The 20775-nt window shown below is 40.8% G+C and overlaps 1 protein-coding gene across 1 annotated transcript; it reads right to left on the bottom strand.

Annotated features, from left to right (window-relative positions):
• Positions 1-1132: 1132 nt before the first annotated feature.
• On the bottom strand, positions 1133-19940 carry HSP90B1 (heat shock protein 90 beta family member 1). The gene is made up of 18 exons (XM_081082893.1): positions 19592-19940; positions 18534-18636; positions 17709-17850; positions 17062-17178; positions 15684-16015; positions 11118-11229; positions 10614-10736; positions 9754-9870; positions 6615-6752; positions 6455-6532; positions 6287-6352; positions 5525-5794; positions 5019-5264; positions 4435-4571; positions 2593-2671; positions 2359-2514; positions 1932-2051; positions 1133-1427 (listed from the first exon to the last, which is right to left on the bottom strand). The coding sequence occupies exons 1-18, from the start codon at positions 19638-19640 to the stop codon at positions 1398-1400; spliced, it is 2415 nt and encodes an 804-aa protein (XP_080939019.1). The 5' UTR covers positions 19641-19940; the 3' UTR covers positions 1133-1397.
• Positions 19941-20775: the final 835 nt, after the last annotated feature.

Below are 20775 nucleotides of genomic sequence, written 5' to 3'. Positions count from 1 at the left end.
TTGGCTGTAAAAAAGTAGGAAATCTTCCCTTTTGGGACAGCATGGATGGCCCTCGAAACTGGCTAAGTGAAACAAGCCAGTCAGAGAAAGACAAATACCATATGATTTCACTTATTTGTGGAATCTAATGAACAAAATAGCAACATAGATACAGAAAACAGACTGCCAACTGTCGGACTGAAGGGGTTTGAGGGTTGAAAAAGGTGAAGGGATTAAGCAGACAACAGGTATACTTGAAACCTACATAATTTATTGTTACCCCAATATATTCAATAAATTTTTTAAAAAAGTATTAAGTTGAAATATTTAAAGTGTGAACTTCTTTTGGTATTGTGTACATACATAAAAAATTCTAACAATTGTGACTTGGACTGTCACAATTTGTTTACCTCCAAATTTAGGTTTATAGGGAAATTAGTAGTCTCGTCTACCTTTCTCCATTTCCATGAGTACTCATGTTAAAATGGTACATATTACATATGTCAAAGCTATCAACTATACCCCAGACTTTATTGGGACTTGTTTTAATCTAGTTGCATTTAATTGCCCTAGCTCCTTAAATTTGTGGCTATTTCTTTCCTTGGTTTTAACCTTAAAACTTAAATGTTTTTACTGATTTCAGAGAGGAAGGGAGGGGAGAAACATCAATGTTGAGAATCATGGATTGGTGGCCTCCTGCATGCCCTCCTACTGGGGATCGAGGACACAACTGGTGCATGTGCCCTGAACAAGAATGGGACCTTGATCTCCCAGTTCTTAGGTCAATGATCAACCACTGAGCCACACCAGCTGGGCTAACCTTGAAACTTTTGAAGAGTACTGTTCACACATTCTTGGTTTGTCTGTTTTTCTCATTAGGCTAAGGCTATTGATTTCTGGAAAGAATACCAGAGGTGAAGTGTCCTTATCACATCCTGTGAGAGGATACATGACATCACTGGTGATACCAACCTTGATCACTTGGTGAAGGTAGTGGCTGCCAGGTTTCTATGCTGTGAAGTCACTATTTTCCCCTTTCCATACTCTATTCTTTAGAAGACAGTCACAAAGTCCAGCCCACACTCAAAAAGAGGATTATCTTTTCTAACTACAAATTAACATTTTTAAAAATAAAAATGCAAGACACTGGATATTTGGGACCTTTTGTATTTTTATACACATGACAAGATTTTACACCAAGAATAGTCAGTTAAATAGTACAAATTTACATTCATGAGGAATGTTAAAAAAAAAAAATTCAACTAAAAAACCCTCTTCTTTAGGTGACCCACGATTCCAACATTTTACAGTGCAGGGGAGAAGGGAGCTGGGGGAAGCATCCAAAAGTCTCTCCAAAAAGAAATGACTTAAATTTCACATTCCCTCTCCACACAGGATCCAAATGGTGAGAGTGTAATTTACAATTCATCTTTTTCAGCTGAAGATTTCTGTGAAAACAAAAATCAGAAGACATTAAAAGCTAGCAAAAATAAAACCCTTAGCTCAAAAGGTTCCTATGTGGAAAAAATAAAGAATGGGCCAAGCCTATTTCCATTATTTCAGCTGTAGACTTAAAACTTACCTTGCTAATCTGCAAAAAATTTTAGATAATTTAGAATCCACCAAAGGTCAATGGCCCCTGAACACAATAAAAACTTAATACACCCTAATGTTACCATATAGTAAGGGAGAGGAAATGGCAAAGAGGATAGTAGCATTGTGGGCTACGGAAGGATCTGTTTAAAAACATCTCAAGAATGGATGACTAAAGTAAAGGAATAAAAGAAGTGAGATCAAAGTATATACTTTAAAGAATAAAAATGATTTGCTCCAGCTTTTGAATTTGATATGAGATGCCTATTGGGGGGCAGATCTCTGTAAGTCTGACTTCTTTATGTTACAGTCCTAACTTTGCCAGAAATAAGAATGCAAGTCCCATTCTTGATTAGTACCTCTGCTTTTTCGTCTTCATCATCTGTTCCGGCATCCATGTCTTCGTCTTCGTCTTGCTCTGTGTCTTCTGTGGCATCCTCTGTTGTTTCTTCAGGTTCTTCTTCAGGTTCTTCTTCGACCTAAGGGGCAACATTTATGAACCCATTAATGAATCTATTTTCACTTTGCTCATTTAAATATATAAGATCACAATCCTCCAATTAGAGTTAACACCCAAGCTAACAAACTGAGATAAGACCAAAAAAAAGAATTTCTTCTATAAAAAGAGAATTTAATTTTTAGCATACTACAAGACACTTGGGATTCAAACACTTAATAAATTATTTCTAAAAAGTAGAAATTAGTCCAACTTCTGAGGTATATCAGTCCTGGGAAGCCTATTCTTAAAGGAAAATGAAGCCTATGTGGGAAGGTGGGGATACAAACCTTTGCATCAAGGTCAATGTTCAAACTGAGGCGCAGCATCCTTTCTATCCTATCTCCATACGCTTTAGTGTCTGGTAAAAGATACCCTGACCTCAGTGTTGCTGTTTCAAATAAAACCACGGCAAGATCCGAAACTGTCTTGTCCTCTTCATCTTCCTGAAATGGAAGAAATCACACTTTATTAAAAGGTACAGAGTATTTAAGATGAAGGAGTATGGCTGTAGTATGACTCACCTTAACTCGCCGAAGCATGTCTTTGATCAGAGGATGTCTGGGATTGATTTCAAATGTTTTCTTCTGGCTGGCATAATAACTGTTAAGGGATAAAAAATGAACATTGACAGTCCAGCTGGCACAGCTCATTGGTTGAGCGTAGATCTATGAATCAGGAGGTCACGGTACATGCCTAGATTGTGGGCTCAATCCCCAGTGTGGGCTGTGCAGGAGGCAACCAATCAATGATTCTCTCTAATCACTGATGTTTCTCTCTCTCTCTTCTTCTCCCTTCCTTTCTCTGAAATCAATAAAAATATTTTTTTAAAAAAGAACATTAACAAACATCAGATTTTAGGGTCCATACATTTCCTTTTTTCTATTACTTTCATAATTACAGTGAACAGCTCTTAGATCAAAATGTACTCTTACTGCTACATCATGCTTTCCCTTTTAAAGGGGGATGGACATGCTTAGATAATAGAGTTAAATAAAGAGAACTACTTTATTTACTAATGAATCCCAAGTGCCTAGAACGCTGTTGAGTGGATGAACTGACTTAATGTCTTGTTCATCCCCACTTAATTCATTCTCACTACCTTAACTGCAGCTCTGGTTCCCACAGAGATCTGAGTTGTCTAGGCAGACTCTGGGTGTGCGCAAATAACACAGTCTCCATGATACCTTCACCAAACTGGTTCCATAAAAAATTAATCGCTGCTTTTATCTGAGCTCAGTTCCCAATTCTGAACATACCCTCACAGTCCCTAGCATTTTACTGTCAGTGGTGACTGTCCTCTCTCCTATAGCTGCATGCTGAGGACAGGGGAACTACAGCTGTCCCCGTCGTGGTATACCCAGGGTCTGTGCTGGGCTAGATTAGGACTTCATTTGTCATCCCGACTAGTCTGAATGGCACAAAAACAGCAGTAATATCTACTTTAGATCATCAATGTGTAAGTGCAGTAGGTGCTCAAATGCTTATTGAATGAAAGGTAACTAACTTCCTGTTAATGAATAATTGAATGACTACTATGGCATTGCAATGGGATAAGCAAAAACCTGTTCTCTCCACCTGACATTTATAATCTAGTCAGGGAACAAAACAAATAAGCAAGATAGCACCTTACCATTTTGTTGTATAAATATGTATTGATGAGTCATGCCAATTATGAAATGTATGTGCATGTGTGTAAATACATACTTATTTTAGTAAATACATTTGTGAGAAGAATCCTTAAGCTAAGCCTTGGGGGAAAAAAGTATGATAACTAGGTAGCAAATATGAAAGAAGCTACTCCAAGTAGAATAAGAGAATAAAAGTAGGGAAAAAGCTATTTTCAAGGCCACTGCTGTGAGAATAAAATGTAAGCTTGAAATATTTCTTAAAGGTAAAAGGTACTAAAGATCCACTTACCTCCAATACCTGGACCTTGAGTTCAAAATACTTAACTCATGGGTCATATTTTAGCTTTAATTTTGTGGCTCATACTATTTAGGTTAAAAAAAGACTTAACTCTTTTTTGAGAAACACAATTGTCATCTGAAACTAAATCTAAAAATGTAAAAGAAGTCTAAATACCAAGTCAAACATACAGTCTAATGAAAAAATACAGTTTATGTGTAACATATTAAGAAAACTTGCATTTGTATATAAAGTACTATAAAATAAATCATGAGTCTAAAACCTTTTCCTTAGAAATCTGATGTAGGAAGAATCCCTTTGTAAACTTGTTTTCTACCTAACATATAGTGGACACTTATAACACGTCAGTTCCTTAGAATATAATGCCAGCTTCAGTATGGAAGGCTGGACAAGAGCTAACACTGTGGCAGGAGCTTTCTTTTCCCAAGGACACTCACTTTGTAGAGATGTCTTTGCCTGTTTGGTACGCTTGAGCTTTCATGATTCTCTCCATGTTGCCAGACCATCCGTACTGGCTGGCCACGAGAGCACAGGGAGACTCTGTCAGGCGCTGAGATACCACAGCCTTTTCAATCTGGGAATAAGAAACCGAAGTTAGATACCTATAAATATCAACAGTTAAGGTCATTTGATAATTGCATTTCAACTCTTCAAGGATTCATCACTTAAGATCCTAAACATAGAGGCAGGCCATTTATTAAAGTACCTCTCATATTCGTCAGAGCCACTGTCATTTTATAATCTGAATTTTTCTGTCAGAAATACTTAAACACCAACTTTAAAAATATAGAAAAAAACCCCCAGCACCTACATAAAGAATAACCACTATTATCCTTTTAATTCTTTGCAGTTCCTAAATTTTAAGCTTGTCCTCCCAATAATTTAACCATATTAAATGTTGTCTTGACAAGTTTTAATGGTTGTAAAGTAACCAGTTTCTAAGTGTAATTTGTTGGCAAGACAAATTTTTTAAAAATGCAAATACTAAAATTTTCACACTTTCTAACTTCCACAAGAATACCTTGTCCTTGAGGGCTTTATCTTTCATCCAGTTGAGCAGAGGCTCAAATTCTTTCTCAAGTGCCTCACGATTCTCCTTAGTTTTCTCACTTTCATCAAACTTCACTCCTTCCTTGGCAACATTCTGGAACCTCTTCCCATCAAACTCAGGAAGAGCCTGAATGCAGTATTCGTCCACAGGTTCTGTGAGATAAATCACTTCATAACCCTTTTTCAGAAGTCTCTCAACAAAGGGAGAAGATTCCGCCTACAAAATAAAGGAGATTTAAGTTTTCCAAGTCTAGCCTTGATATGTTAACGTGTTCATCCCAATAGCTAGGTTTATATATTACTAACAACCTCATTTACAGGTAGAGAATTAAAGAGGTGCAGAGAATACAGTGACTGACCAGACCTCATACCTGCTACGGTTCAAAATTGCATTTAAGTTTTCCCTTTTGTTCTCAAAACATTGGCTATAACTTCCCGCTACAAACCACAATCCCTGACAATTGGCGTTCATCTCACCTCTTTTCTGCTGGACCCAGCCATGAAGTAGATTTTGTCCTGTTTCTCCTTCATTCTTTCCACATACTGGTCTAGACTAGTAATGTCACTTGGATGATGAGAAGACTGGAATCTAAGAAGTTTGGCGAGACGTGTTCGATTTGAGTGGTCTTCAATCACACCAAGCTTGATGTTGGTACCAAATTCTTTCCAAAAAGTATCATTGTATTTCTCATCAGCAATCTTTTTTATCATGTCCAGAGTTTTACGGACAAGCTTCTTTCTAATCACCTAAACAAAATTAAAGAATAACTGATTAGAGAACTTCATCTCAATACAAGATGTAAAGTAGCAGGCAAAAGAGACAAGGACAGGGCATTGTCCTTGCCATCTATCAAGAGGCAGGGTATGATGAGCACTCCTATGCTGGACTAACCAGAAACTAAGTTGTCAGTGGACAGAGTCACAAGACTGCTTTAATGTTTATGTTCTATCTTCAGACTAGGTAGAGGGTGTGCATGTGTGTGTGTGTGTGTGTGTGTGTGTGTGTGTTCACTATGTAATTCTTTTGACTTTTCTATATGTTTGAAGTTGTTTGTTTTTTTTAATTGCATAACTGGGGAAAATAATAAGATTCTCAGGATTTGAGTATTCCAGAATAAAATTAAATTCACCTGAACAACCAAAGACTAGTTTCAAAATCTGGTAACTCTATTAATGGAAACTGTCCTTTGTGGCCCAATCAAAGAGCAAAGCAGCCAGTCTCTTCCCAGAGGTACTCACCTTAAGTAGTTTATGTTGCTGAAGAGTCTCACGGGAAACGTTCAAGGGGAGATCATCTGAATCCACCTACATATGGTAAAAGAAAGTTCAGTGAGCAATAAAAACACTGGAAAGAGACAAACTAAACAACAACAAAATCCCCCCTTCTCGCAATCTTCAGATACTTACAACACCTTTGACAAAATTAAGGTACTTGGGCATCATATCATGGAAGTCGTCAGTGATGAACACTCGACGCACATACAGCTAAGGAGAGACAATAAAAAGGTTACTTTGGGAAACTGTACTTTCAAATTTAAAATTCTGTTTACGTTACTTAAAAACCCACCTTAATGTAATCACTCTTCTTAGATCCATATTCGTCAAACAGACCACGTGGAGCAGAAGTAGGTACGAATAAAATTGACTTGAAGGTAACTTCCCCTTCAGCAGTGAAATGGATATAAGCCATGGGGTCATCACTTTCCTATGGAAAAATTGGTACTACGTTATGCAAAAGGCATAAAAAACAGTGGTACAAAGGCTAAGTACTTTATTATGTGGTACAGTCCAGTTTAGCTCTTAATAATAAAGCCCTGCCTGGCCGGTGTGGCTCAATGGTTGATCAACTTATGAACCAGGAAGTCATGGTTCAATTCCCAGTCAGATCCCCAGTAGGGGGCATGCAGAAGGCAGCCGATCAATGATTCTCTCATCACTGATGTTTCTGTCTCTGTCTCTCCCTTCCTCTCTGAAATCAATAAAAATATATATTTAAAATAAAAATAAAAGTTCCCTTACCAAAAAAGGGGTGGGGGAGGGCCTGGAGGGAAAAAGAAGCAACTAAGATGACATGGTTGTTTTGATGGTGACTGTCAATAACATTATTCCTAAACTCAGGAAGGTTCCACTTGTGTGAAAGAAAAAGATGGGAAAACCGCCATCCTGCCTAAATGGCAAAATACAATAATTCATGAGTGTACTGGGCAACCATAGAAAGTACTCAGGCACAGATTTTTCCCAGGGTTTTGGACATATAAAGAGGTATGTAAATAGCTACAAAAGTGTAAAGACAGAAATTCTGTACATTGCATTTTCCATTACTGTACCCACATGTGGCTATTCCAAATTGAGATGTGATTATGATAAGTGTAAAATATACAGACTATGAAGACACAGTACAAGAAAATCCCAAAAAGTAAACTATCCTATCTGATAAAAGAGAAACATGGTAATTAGCGTACGACTGCTACCCTTCCCATTGGCTAATCAGGGCGATATGCAAATTAACTGCCAGCCAAGATGGCGGCCGGCAGCCAGGCAGCTTGAAACTAACATGAGGCTTGCTTGCTTCAGTGAAGGAGGACTCCAACGTTCCCCGCCTGCTGCTGCAGGCCTCTGAGCTGCAACTCTAAGCAACTATGTTACAAATATAGAAGCTAAACAAAACCCCAGAAACCTGCTTTAGTCCGTTGGGCTTCAGCCAGCAGGATCGCAACATTGTTTCAAATACAGAAGGTAAACAAAGGCCAGAAACCTGCTTTCAGCAGCGGAGGCCTAAGAGCTGGAGCCAAGCCTCAAAGCTAAAGCTGGCCCAGAATAAAAAAAAAAAGAAAAAAAGGAGCAGTTGGGAGCTTCAGTCACCCGCCAGCCTGAAAACAGCCCTCAGCCCCTCACCCAGACTGGCCAGGCACCCCAGTGGGGACCCCCAACCTGAAGAGTGTGTGACCAGCTGCAAACAGCCATCATCCCCTCACCCAGGCTGGCCAGGCACCCCAGTGGAGACCCCCACCCTGATCCAGGCGGCACCCCAACCCCCACCCCACGGGCCCTGCTCTGTGTGTGATGGGGTAGAGCCATAACCTCCCCATCGGCCCTGCCCTGAGTGTGACAGTGGCGGCGCCCCAACCCCCCTATCGGCCCTACTCTGTGAGTGACTGGGGGGAGCTCCTCAACCCCCTGATTGGCCCTGCTCTGTGCGTGACAGGGGGTGGTGCCACAACCTCCCCATCGACCCTGCCTTGAGTGTGACAGGGGGCGGTGCCCCAAACCCCCCAATCGGCCCTACCCTGAGCGTGACTGAGGGTGGCATCGCAACCTCCCAATCCGCCCTGCTCTGTGCATGACAGGGGGCGGCGCCCCAACTCCCCAATCGGCCCTGCTCTGAGCTCGACCAGGGGCTGCACCTAGGGATTGGGCCTGCCCTCTGCCACCCGGGAGCAGGCCTAAGCCAGCAGGTCGTTATCTCCCGAGGGGTCCCAGACTGCGAGAGGGCACAGGCTGGGCTGAGGGACACCCCCACCCCCCCAAGTGCACAAATTTTTGTGCACCGGGCCTCTAGTAATTATATTGTACATGTTGAACTAATATTGTTTTGGGTATGTTGGGTTAAATAAAATATATTAACAATTAACTTGTTTCAACTTAAAAAAAGTGGCTTCTAAAAATACCCTATATAATAAAAGGCTAATATGCAAATTGACCGAACCATGGAACAACCAGTCGCTATGATGTGCACTGACCACCAGGGGGCAGATGCTTAACACAGAAGCTGCCCCCTGGTGGTCAGTGTGCTCCCACAGAGGGAGCACCGCTCAGCCAAAAGCTGGGCTCATGGCTGGCAAGTGCAGCAACAGTTGCGGAAGCCTCCCCTGCCTCCGCAGCAGCACTAAGGATGTCCGACTGACATCCCCCAAGGGCTCCCGGACTGCGAGAGGGCACAGGCCAGGCTGAGGGACCCTGCCCCGAGTGCATGAATTTCCTGCACTGGGCCTCTAGTTTAAGATAATAGTATTGGCTTACATTATATTTCTAATACACAATTGCCCTAGATGAAGTACCTTTATATACACTAGAACATTTGAGAACCAAGGGAAAGTTTTTAGAGTTTTTAAAGGATGGTTGGATGTTAATATTAAGGAAAACAAAGAAGGTTAAGTAACAAATCAATAAATGGAATAAAGAGTAAAGGACAAACAGAATCATGGAGTATTAAGTTCTATCTAGTATGCTAAATAAGTGCATTAAACTATTCTATTTTGTACAAAATGTGGTTTGGGAAAACATTAACTTGGAACAGTCTTAATCTCTGCTAATTTTGGATTAAGAGTTAAAAGAAGGGATCATTAAAAGAAAAAACAGAGTTAGTAATTATTCCTACTTAGGCATGCGATGACCTCACAGTAATTATTTGATGTTGTAAAGAAGCTCTTTAAAGAATCAGTTAAAAGCCACTCAATAACACAACTTTGTTTTATGGGTTCTACAGTAGAAACCAAACATACTCATGGAGGTATATTTTTTTCTATAACACAGACCTCTTGGCAACCTGGTGAAGCCTACAGATTTCTTCTCAGAGTAATTTTTTTAATGCATAATATAAAATACACAGGATTAAAAAGGAAATCAATTGTAAAGTAGTTACAAATTATTTTAAACTTATTTTGGAATTTAGTACCTTTTATCACATTTTTCTAAATAATATTTACCTTTGAAAATGATTTGTAGAAAGCTTTATATTCATCCTCTTCTACTTCTTTTGATGGTCTCTGCCATATTGGTTTGATATCATTCATAAGTTCCCAATCCCAGACAGTTTTTTCAACCTGAAGTTAACAATATTTAATTAGTCTCTCCCAGCAGTTACAATAGTGGAAACCGTAGCTTTAGGACATTTCAGAAGAGGACATGGAAGGAACAAAGGATACCTCTAATCTAGTATGGTTCCTGCCAACTATATAAAAAATTAAAATAAAAAAGGGTCAACATTTAAGAGTGATTTAAGATTGATATTTAATATAAAAAGACAATTGGTTATCATTCTAATTAAAAAGCCAATTTTTTTCATTATTTTCAGCTAAAATGTTATTTCTTGAATATGTTTTGAGACTAGAAGGATATACATATTATATATTTCCTGACTTATAGAAAGCCAACATCTTACAATAAATATTCCTAAAACCCCACAACTTCTACCTACTCTGCTTCCTGAGTAGGCCAGAGAACTACTTTTATAGTTAATACCTACTTAATACCTACATGACAAAAGAAGATGCAGAATGCTTTTTAAAGATTTTAAACTTCAAAACATATAAGCGACCAGTCCTGAGCAATATATAGAAGTCAGGAAACTCTCATAAAAATGAGCCGTTTGGCACTTACAAATTTCTAGGAGGAGAAACATATGTGCAGACACACACACACACACACTCTTCTGATTTTTTTATAAGATGGATTCAGCATTTGGAAAGAACCTTTAAGAACTGAAGCTTGCCTCAAATGAGTGCATACTTGGGGTTTTCTAATATATCCTGAACAATATTTTAAGGAGGACATAAACCAGATTTACTTTTTTAGTTTTCGGTTTCTTTTCTTCTTCTTCTTCTTCTACTGCAGCTTCATCATCAGATTCTTCCTTTTCTTCTTTTGCTGTTTCTTCTTCTTCTTCCATGGGTTCCTCAACAGTTTCAGTCTGTTGAAGTAGAAAGTATAATTATGGTTAAACTCATTTCTTTAAAGATTCGGATTTCATCTGTAGAATACAGAACAAAAGGACAGCTCAAAAAAATAGGTGGTCTGTAAGGAAACCCAAATACCTGAACTAGAGAAAACCACATTTAGCTTTCTTTAAATATTAAATACTAGAGGCCAGATGCACGAAATTTGTGCAAGAGTCGCCTTCCTTTCCCCGGCTGCCGGCACCAGCGACCCAGCTTCCCTGGCAGCCCTGGCTTCGTCTGGAAGGTCGTCCAAAGGACGTCCAGTTTAATTAGCATATTATGTTTTTATTATTATAGAAGATTTTAAAATGTGCGAAGGTGATACATATAAATTTTCAGCAATACAGATTTACCTTGCTGCTCCATACATAAATAGGAAAGTTTATGAACTGTGAGTACTTCTTGACGAGATTTTTAATTGTATCCAATTCAAGGTAATCAGATGCTTCTTCTTTTAAAACAAGGCTGCAAGGGAAAGAAGATATTTATAGGCACATCCATGGTTTAAAAGAGTTGATTATAAATTTACCTTCATAACAGTGCTAATAGCCAATAGTTCTGTTTAATCCAAGATATCCTCTCTATTAAGAAAATATTAAGAACTTTCATCACCAATAAGGGTTTGTGAGCAAATACACCAAATATGGGTATGATAAAAAAAAAAAAAACTTTCCTTGCATTCCCAAGTGGAGAATAACCTTAGTTCCAAGTGGAAAATGAAAATGTCCCCAACCTTCTAAATATATTGGGCTTTTTCATTTGAAAAACTGAAATCTTAAGATAGCTCAAGGCAAGAAAACAATCTAGAGAAAAGTGGAATTATATGCACTCTAAAAGTTAGTCTAGAAATCAAATGATTATTATAGATAGCAAACCCCTAATAAAAATGTTCCTTTAAAAAACTAGAAAATTAATCTGAACTATTGTTATATCTGAACCATCCAAAACAGTAGCCATCAGTCAAATGTAAGTATTCAAATAAAATTTGAAGTTGGTCTTCACTTGCACTGCCACATTCCAAGTACTTAGTAATTCCCATGTGGGCAGAACATTTCCATCAGAGTTCTACTGGACACACTGGCTTAGCTAACTCCAATACAGAAAATTGTAGCACTGCATCTTCTTCTTCCTTACTGCCCCCTCTGCAAACCCTTCCCTCCATCCACCAAAAATAACAAATCACAACATATTCTTAAACAAAGCAGGTAGCCCATATTTTGATGTTTGTGCTCCCAATAAAAATGAAGGAAATGTATCCATGGTTCCCTTCCCCCTTCAAAAGTTAATAGTTTTGCCCTGACCGGTTTGGCTCGCGGATAGAGCGTCGGCCTGCGGACTCAAGGGTCCCAGGTTCGATTCCGGTCAAGGGCATGTACCTTGGTTGTGGGCACATCCCCAGTGGGGAGTGTGCAGGAGGCAGCTGATTGATGTTTCTCTCTCATCCATGTTTTTAACTCTCTATCCCTCTCCCTTCCTCTCTGTAAAAAATCAATAAAATACATATTTTTTTTAAAAGTTAATAGTTTAATAGCATTTGCCAACAAGAAGACAGACAGTATACATGACACAGCCTGATGAGGTGACAAAGTCTCTGGTCTCAGAGCAGAGTATCTTAGAGCTGCTGAGTTGGGGAAGAGTTCAATTTTGGATGCAAGCTGAAGCTGATGGTTTGACATCTTAGTGATGTTTAAATGGCAATTAGATATATGAACAGACCATTAGTGAGCTCTTGACCGGAGTCAACAAACTGTGTACGGCTGGCACCCACATACGAAATTTTATTGGGCCCTAGCTGGTTTTGCTCAGTGGATAGAGCATTGGCCTGCAGACTGAAGGGTCCCAGGTTCAATCCAGTCAAGGGCACATGCCTGGTTTGCGGGCTCAATCCGGTGTAGGGTGTGCAGGAGGCAGCCAAACAATGATTCCCTCGCATCATTTATGTTTCTATCTCTCTCTCCCTCTCCCTTCCTCTCTGAAATCAATAAAAATAAAAAAATATTCCAATTCTCTTAAAAAAAAAAAAAAGAAATTGTATTGGGACACAACCTCATCATATGTTGTCCATGGTTGCTGTCAGCGACAAAAGCAGAGTTGAGACGTGACAAATCCTATGATTGCAAGCTTAAATTATCTACTAGCTAGCACTTTAAGAATTAAATGAGGAACATAAGGATAATGAGAAAAGGACTCAAACTTAACTTTTAAAGAAAGAGAACATCCACATTTAAGAAATGGGCAAAGGAAATATAAAAAGATTTGTAGGGTCATGGAAGCTAGGTAAGTGGACAGTCTTAAGGAGTGTGTAGAAAAAGCCAATTCTGTAGACTATACCACAGGAAAACTAAGAAAAAAAGACAATCTATTGCTGGGAGCAATGTCATTTAAAAAATCCCCAAATCCACTGGATTTAGTAACAAGGGTTACTGGTGAATTACTTCAATGGAAAGGCATGACAAAAGGTGAAGTAGCAGCAAAGGCAAGTGTACTTTATTTTTTTTTAATAAATTGTTGTTTTTCCCCTTTTATTTTTTTAAAATAATTTTCTTTTACTTATTTTTATTGGTTTCAGAAAGAAAGGGACAGGGAGAGAGAGATAGGAACATCAATGATGGGAGAATCATTGATCAGCTGCTTCCTGCATGCCCCACACTGGGGATCAAGCCAGCAACCTGGGCATGTGTCCTTGACCAGAATCGAACCTGGGACTCCTTAGTCCACAGCCCGATACTCTATTCACTGAGCCAAACCGGCTAGGGCCAAGTGTACTTCTTCTTTTTTTTTAATTTTATTGATTTTTTTACAGACAGGAAGGGAGAGGGATAGGGAGTTAGAAACATCGACGAGAGAGAAACATCCATCAGCTGCCTCCTACACCCCCCACTGGGGATGTGCCCGCAACCAAGGTACATGCCCTTGATTGGAATCGAACCTGGGACCCTTGAGTCCGCAGTCCAATGCTCTATCCACTGAGCCAAACTGGCTAGGGCCAAGTGTACTTCTTTAAACTCAACTGTGGAGGAGAGAGAAATAGTGTGCCCAAAAGAGGATGGCACCACCTGCCTTCGCCCTACCCCAGAGACCAGCACATGCTCACACTTTGATGGGAAAGAGGGAGGTGAGTGGGAGGGCTGACTTTAAAAAATGGGGTAGGAATTAATTTATGCTAGTCTCCAAGGAGGTAAGATGAGAGATCACAAGTGGAGACTAGTTTTAGGAAAAAATGTAGAATACCACCACCTTCATTATGGTAGAAGCAATAATATTTCATGATCTCATTTAATCCTCACAAAATTTCTCATAAGGGTATAGTAGAGGCTACTTTAAAGGTATGAACAGAGATGAAGTCCTGGATATAGGGCAGGATCTTGACCATGTCATTTCCTGGACTTCACTCTCCATTTTCCTTTGGCCACTCTAGACTTTCAGTTCCTCAAATAGGCTTGTCTCTGAAACTTTAAACATGCTGTGCATGCTGCCTGGAATATTTGAATTTATCGCTACTTCAGAAAGGCTTTCTGGTAAGGAAGGCGTCCCTTAGCTTCTGTTCTAGCACTTGCCACTCTGAAATGACTTCATGTTCTCCCCCACTCACTAGAATGAGCCATGTGAGAGCAGGGACCACACCTGTCTTATTCTCTGCAGTAGCCTTAAATCCTAGCAGGTAATAGGCATTCAAATGAGTATCTGTTGAGTGAATGGTGGGGTAGGAAGACTTGAAGGAAAAGGCAATTTGCCCAGGGAAAGCAGAATCCGTTGTAAAGTTTCACTTACTTATCAAGCATCCATGGGACTTGCATAAAACTGCTCTGATTACCTCATTCATACAAATATTTACCTGTCAAGTGTTAGTTCTGGGAACAGAGCAGTCAACAAAATGTTTGCTTTCATAAAGCTTACATCTCGGCAATCTTGCCCCTCTCTCAGCACATTAGCATCTCTTGGGACATCATTTTCTAGCTCTTTCTAGTTGAGAGATGTGATTACCTATACTTAATGAGAGAGGGCACTGGGGTATGATTATTAGTGATGCCTCCTAATGAGACTAGGAGGTGTCAATGTTAATAACAAAGGCAGGGAAAGGTAAATTGGGACGAATAAATTAGTGAAAGTACTGAAATGAAGTCCTCTAATTAGCCTTCATTAAAAGAACATCTGTGACCATGAAGACAGGAAATGTTACCCTTTGGGATAAAGAAAATTGGTCAAAATAAGATATATGCATTTTTTCCTATTTGGATATTTAGTGCTAAGAAAATTTAAAACTGAATTAAGGGGGAAAAAAGTGAGACCTCAGGCATATAACATGTGAGAAATAATTTCTCTATTCTAGAAACTTGCAGGACTGGGTAAGTCTACTTCACTGTGATGTAACCAAGTGATACTGGGCATAAGACCTGTCTCATATATACTAACAATAGTTATTGGCTTAAAATGAATTCAAATTCAATCATTTCTAATTATCCTCAAACAGGACTACAACCCAGTTACTATCACAGATCTTAAATATTTTAATGGTCACCCAAGGAGTCTCCTCTCATCCAGTCCTGCCATCCTCCAGAAAACTTGAATCCTGTGAACACGCACTTCCTCCATCCCTTTATCCATGATGCTCCACAGACTGAGTCCAAGTCTTGCTTCCCTGAAAACCTGGACCAAGCCACTGCTCTGAGGCCTCATCTGCCTTTGCCCCTGAAGAGCTAACCCTTCCTACTTACGTCCTCTACATACAGTAGCCATCATAACTCTGTGTTAGGTCCTCAAACATTTCTTCAAGTGATGAGAACAATTCAATTTCCTCATTTTATAGGCAAGGAAATTATTGGCCCAGAATAAGCCATTTGCCTAGAGAGCCTGAACTGGAGAGTCAAGATCCTCATTAGGACTATCAATTATTATTATTAGGAATTAGTAACACTCACGTAATTGTCGTTCCCCGGCCTAGAGTGTTTCCTCTTGGGTCAGCAATTACAGAAAATTCATTGGAGTCAGATTCCCAGATGTGCTGGGTATCGTTGTTGTGTTTCGATGTGACAATAACCTTATCTGCTACAAGGAAGGCAGAATAGAAACCGACACCAAACTGGCCAATCAATTCAGAAGTTGATTGGCCATCTTCTTGTGCCTCAGTCATTTTGTTTAAAAACTCGCTTGTGCCAGATTTGGCAATGGTACCAAGGTTTTTAACCAACTCTTCCCTGGTCATTCCTACACCAGTGTCTGTGACATGTAGCAGGTTCTTCTCCTTGTCACACTAAAGGAAAGACAAAAACAAGATAATTATATTTGCTTAATACTCATGGTATGACAAGTAAATATTGAGCTATTATTGAAAAAACTCTCAGCTTTGGGCAACATCAATTCCAAAACAGAAAACTGAATTGAGGTATTTTCCTTCATATTCCTTTATGGGCTTTTCAGAAAATGCACATGTTAAGTATAAGCATTTTTCTTTATAGAGAATAATTTTAAGTTTAGTGTGTTTGAGAAAGTATCCATATAAAGAGGGCAGAGACTGATCTAATTGTCAAAGGGCAGAAACAGACTAAACAAAACAAGTTATTTTTTAAGAAAATATTCAGTAATAAAGTTTTATGTTTTGCCTATTTCTTTGGTAGAAAATAAAAATCCACAACTCGAATGACTTCTGGGTTTAGAATCTGTGGTGATCAATGTTTTTATTGACTATTCCTGACTCTCTGCCTTCTAGAAACATAATAGGAATATGCTTCCTCCATTTATGGCTGGATGAGGCCATATGACTAATTCTGGCCAATAATTTGCAACCAAGAGTGTGGCTTTCAGTGTGGAGCCTCTAATTGATGGAAGACCCTCCAAGCTTTTACACCATGGCAACCAGCTACACTCCAGATGGCTGCTCTAACAGCCTATGTCAGGGAGTGATGATGATATAAAACAAAGGCCACAGGCAGCCTGTGACTGAATTAAGCCAGAGAGTAGCAAACGTTTTTTGTAAAAGGGCCAGAGAGTAAATACCTTAGGCGTTATGGGCCATACGTTCTCTGTCCCAACTACTACTGAACTCGATCATGCAGCACAAAAGCAGTCACGGGTAATATACAAGCAGGCATGGAAATGTTCTGATAAAACTTTATTTATAAAAACAGGCAGCAGGTTGGACTTGGCCCATAGGACATATTTTGCTGACCCCTGACTTAACTCCCTGAGATTTGGGGGAATATTTGTTACTGCAGCATAACCTAGCCTATCCTGACTGATTATGGGTTCTCTGTCACCAAGGTTTCTTTTTATTTTAAAAGAAAATTGTTTTAAACTTACCTTAATTTTTACTGTTAGTTCCTCATTTCCAGAAAGAGCATTTTCATCTGTCAGTGATATTAGCCTTATCTTATCTAAAGCATCAGAAGCATTTGAAATCAGTTCTCTCAGGAAAATCTAAATGGAGGCCAGATTTAATAGTCAGTCTCAAGATACACAAGACATTAGATTTAATGTCAAACTCATTTTATTGCTCCTCTGTACTCTAAAAAAGCACTCTATGTAAAGAGGTGGCTTTACTCTTTTTGGTAAAAGGAGGTACAGCTCTTTACACAAAAGACTGTAGCAACTAGAAGGGATATCTGAATTGGTTAAGAGCAGTAACACCACTCTACTTGTGATCTTCAGGTAAGAAATGCATGAAGCCTGGTTAGCAATGGTCCGTAAAGACTCACAACTGTTTAGCAGGCCATGAACATATTTGGAGGGGAAAGAAAAAAGAAGGGAAAATGCCTAACAACCTCCCATCCCCCATAACACCCCACTCCCACCCCCCACACACTGTATCTAGTAGCAATTCTTGTATATACACTACAGGGAATTTAAATCTTACTACTTATTTGGAATCCCTAGTACATTTACTATGAAAGTAAACAAGTGTGCTACCATACAGAGAAAAATAATTATCCTAGCCACATGTTGCTTACCTCCTTATTTTTATACAATGAATTGATGATAAGTTTCATCATTCTGTTTACTTCAGCTTGGAAGGCAAACTTTTCTGATTTCTCTCTAAGTTCTCTTATTTGGGATGCATTTAATCCATCCAACTGAATAGCTTCTTCTTCCCTAAAAAGTAAATTTGACAAACAAATAAGCATTGCTTGGTTCCCTCCAAAACTGTATGATCTGTGCTGAGAGCACAGGAGTCTCTTAAGATTAAAAGGGTTAAAAGGATAAATTGGAGACCTTTATAAAATATTACTAATCTACCATCTCATTATTATTTTACCACAGTAGTAGGTTACCTTTAACACTGCATTGGAAATACTCAGTTCTTAAAAATGTCAGAAAAATAAACCCAACTCTCCTCTACTAAAAAGCAAAGGCATACTCATTTATGTTCCCTCACACGTGGAACCGCCCCTTTGCCCAGGGAAGCTTTGGCTTCTACAGGTCTACAAAACCAAGTCCTAGGAGCACACATTTTAAAGCACTGTTCAACTGACAGAAATCCTCTTTTTAAAATTACTAAGGACACCCCGAGTACAATATCAACTAAACGTCTTTTCTAAATTCCTAAGGTATATAGTGCTAAGTATTCTGCCATGTAGTTATCAAAATACTTTTCAAAGGCATTCATTCAAGTCCGACCATTCTTAGGGGCAGATTAGGAGATTCTCATGTGTGCACATGCTTGATACATTTTCTCTGAGCATTTTTTTAGCTAATTAAATTTTGGAATACAAACGAAGCCACAGTTTTCCAGTGTTCAGAAGGGTTTATACATATAGTTATCAATGAACACCAACCTCTGTACTACTTCATCATCTGTCCTTGAGCCTTCTCTACTTTTACCCAGATCCTCTTCTACTGTGCCATCCACGTCGACTTCATCATCAGCTCGGACTGACCCTGAAGAAAGATTTAACACCAGAAACCTCTTAAAACATCGATGCTTCATGAACTTCTCAGAGGGCAAATAAAAAGGGCAAGGACAGGGGATGCAAAATTCAGTTTTAAATACGGGAGATGGGGGTGGGAGAATGGATCCACTGGTTTAAATATCCAATGTAAACCCACGTCCGCATATTTCTTATTTAAGTTCAGATACTGAAGTTCCCCAGTAGAAGCTGAAATACGGAGGCTGCCATCACTTCTACGGAGCCAGCCTCGATCCTTTATAACTTAGCGGATTTGATACCAGGATCCCTCCACATTCACACGTGTTGCGCGCAGGCCAAGGCAGGGCCTCCAAACTGACCATGCCAAAAACTAGCCTTCGAAATCACAGGTCAGAGTACAAACAGGATTTTGTGCAAACTCTGGCGAGGGGAACTGAAATCGGGCCCAGGGGCCTGAGAAGGGGAAGACCTGTAAGGAGCTGGAGCACAAGGGAACCCAACATTGCCCCTGCGGTGATCCAGGACCTCCGCTCCCCAGACCGGACCTAAGAAAGGAAACGCGCGTTCGCGAGGAGTCGCAAAACATGGGGGGCGGGGGTCCCGGAGCTCAGGCCAAAGGTTGAGGCGTGGGCAGAAGTCCTCCCGACGGGGCCCCAGCAATGCTCTCGGGGGAGCGGGAGCTTGAGTGAGGCCCCCCTGCGAGGTGGCTGAGGTCTGCCGGCACAGACACCAGGAGAGCTGCACGCGATTTAAATAACTCCGTTCTCTTTTTTTCTTTCCAGCGAAGCAAGCGTAAACGAAAGTCCCTAAGCCTCTTTCGAGGAAAGGCGATGGTCCCCAAGGCGCAGCGCAGACCCGGTTATTTTGTCCCCCTCCCAGGCTCAACGCCCCTAGAATCTTCGAGAAGAGGCCGCGTTTGCGGAGGGGGGACGTCCCAGGGTGCCCGCTCCTCCGGGATCACTCACCGAAGGTCAGCAGGACGCAGCAGAGGCCCAGCACCCACAGGGCCCTCATGGCGCGCGGCCGGTGAGTCTCAAGTCTCCTTTAATCGCAGGAGCCGCCTCCGCCCCGCCACCCCAAGGCTCAGATCCTCACACCTCACGCCGCGCGGTCCGCCCACTACCCCCAAGCGGGTCCGACCGCTTTTCACCCCACTTCTCGAGGGCGGGGGACGGGAAACACGAACCCACCAATCGTGCCGCACCACGCACTCTCTATACCCAATGGGGACTCGTGGGGGGGACCGCAGCCCACCAATCGGAGCTGTCCAGGTGCGGTGCCCCACGCCCGAAGCGTGGCTCCTTCCGATTGGTCAGCCTTAGCCTCTTTTCTCCAATCAAATGGCTCCGCGGGTCCCTCTCACGCGGGACCGCCCCTTTGCCTGGGAAGCTTTGGCCTCTTTGGGAAACAGTCCGGTAAACGTCAGGTCAGAGCACATCCCTCTTTTTGCTGAGGTCGCAGAGGAACTACTTCCGGATCCTAGAGAGCGTTTATTTCGTGACCAGGGGAACGGTAGCCGTGGCAACGCGTTCTTCAGCTTTCCCCTATCTACGCGTGGGGTCACGCTGGGAGGATTCCAGTGTGACTTCCCTGTCAGCTTTCTATTTGGCAGAGCATCTCGGAAACGAGAAACACGGGAGAGGTTGAAAATCGCAAGAGTGATTTTAGATGAAGCGTGTAGAGATGGGGGAGTTGTGAGCCTCTATAGTTCCCGGCATGCAACGTACTGGGGTACACTGCATTGAACACTGGGAATCGTAGTCTTTGACCAGCAGCCTCGTTTGGCCTTTTCGTCTGCATTTTTCCAGCTTGTCTTTACGTGAAGCCTGCGCTGCGTGATTTAGAATTTATATTTTGTTCTGATTGCGGTAGCTGACAGCTTTAAGAAGCGGGACTAAAAAGCCGCCATGCCTGGGCTAAGGCCACCTGGTGTTAGGCAAGTCGGCCTCTCTGGGTCCGGATTCCGCCTCTGACTCGGAGACGCACGTTTCCGAAAACTGGCTTCTCGTGAGTCACTGGGGCAGCCTGAGTCTTCACTTCCTCTGCCTGTTCCGCTGCCGAAATCCCGAAGCCTCCCTAATTTGGTTTACAGAAGAGGGTTTGTTTTGTTTGGTTTGGTTTAATGGAAATTGCGAGCAACTTTGATGCC

This window comes from Myotis nattereri (genome assembly GCF_964212035.1).
Source record: "Myotis nattereri genome assembly, chromosome: 2".
Lineage (NCBI taxonomy): Eukaryota > Metazoa > Chordata > Mammalia > Chiroptera > Vespertilionidae > Myotis > Myotis nattereri.
The sequence above is the reverse complement of the archived record's forward strand: the minus strand, read 5'-3'. Positions and strand labels throughout refer to the sequence as shown.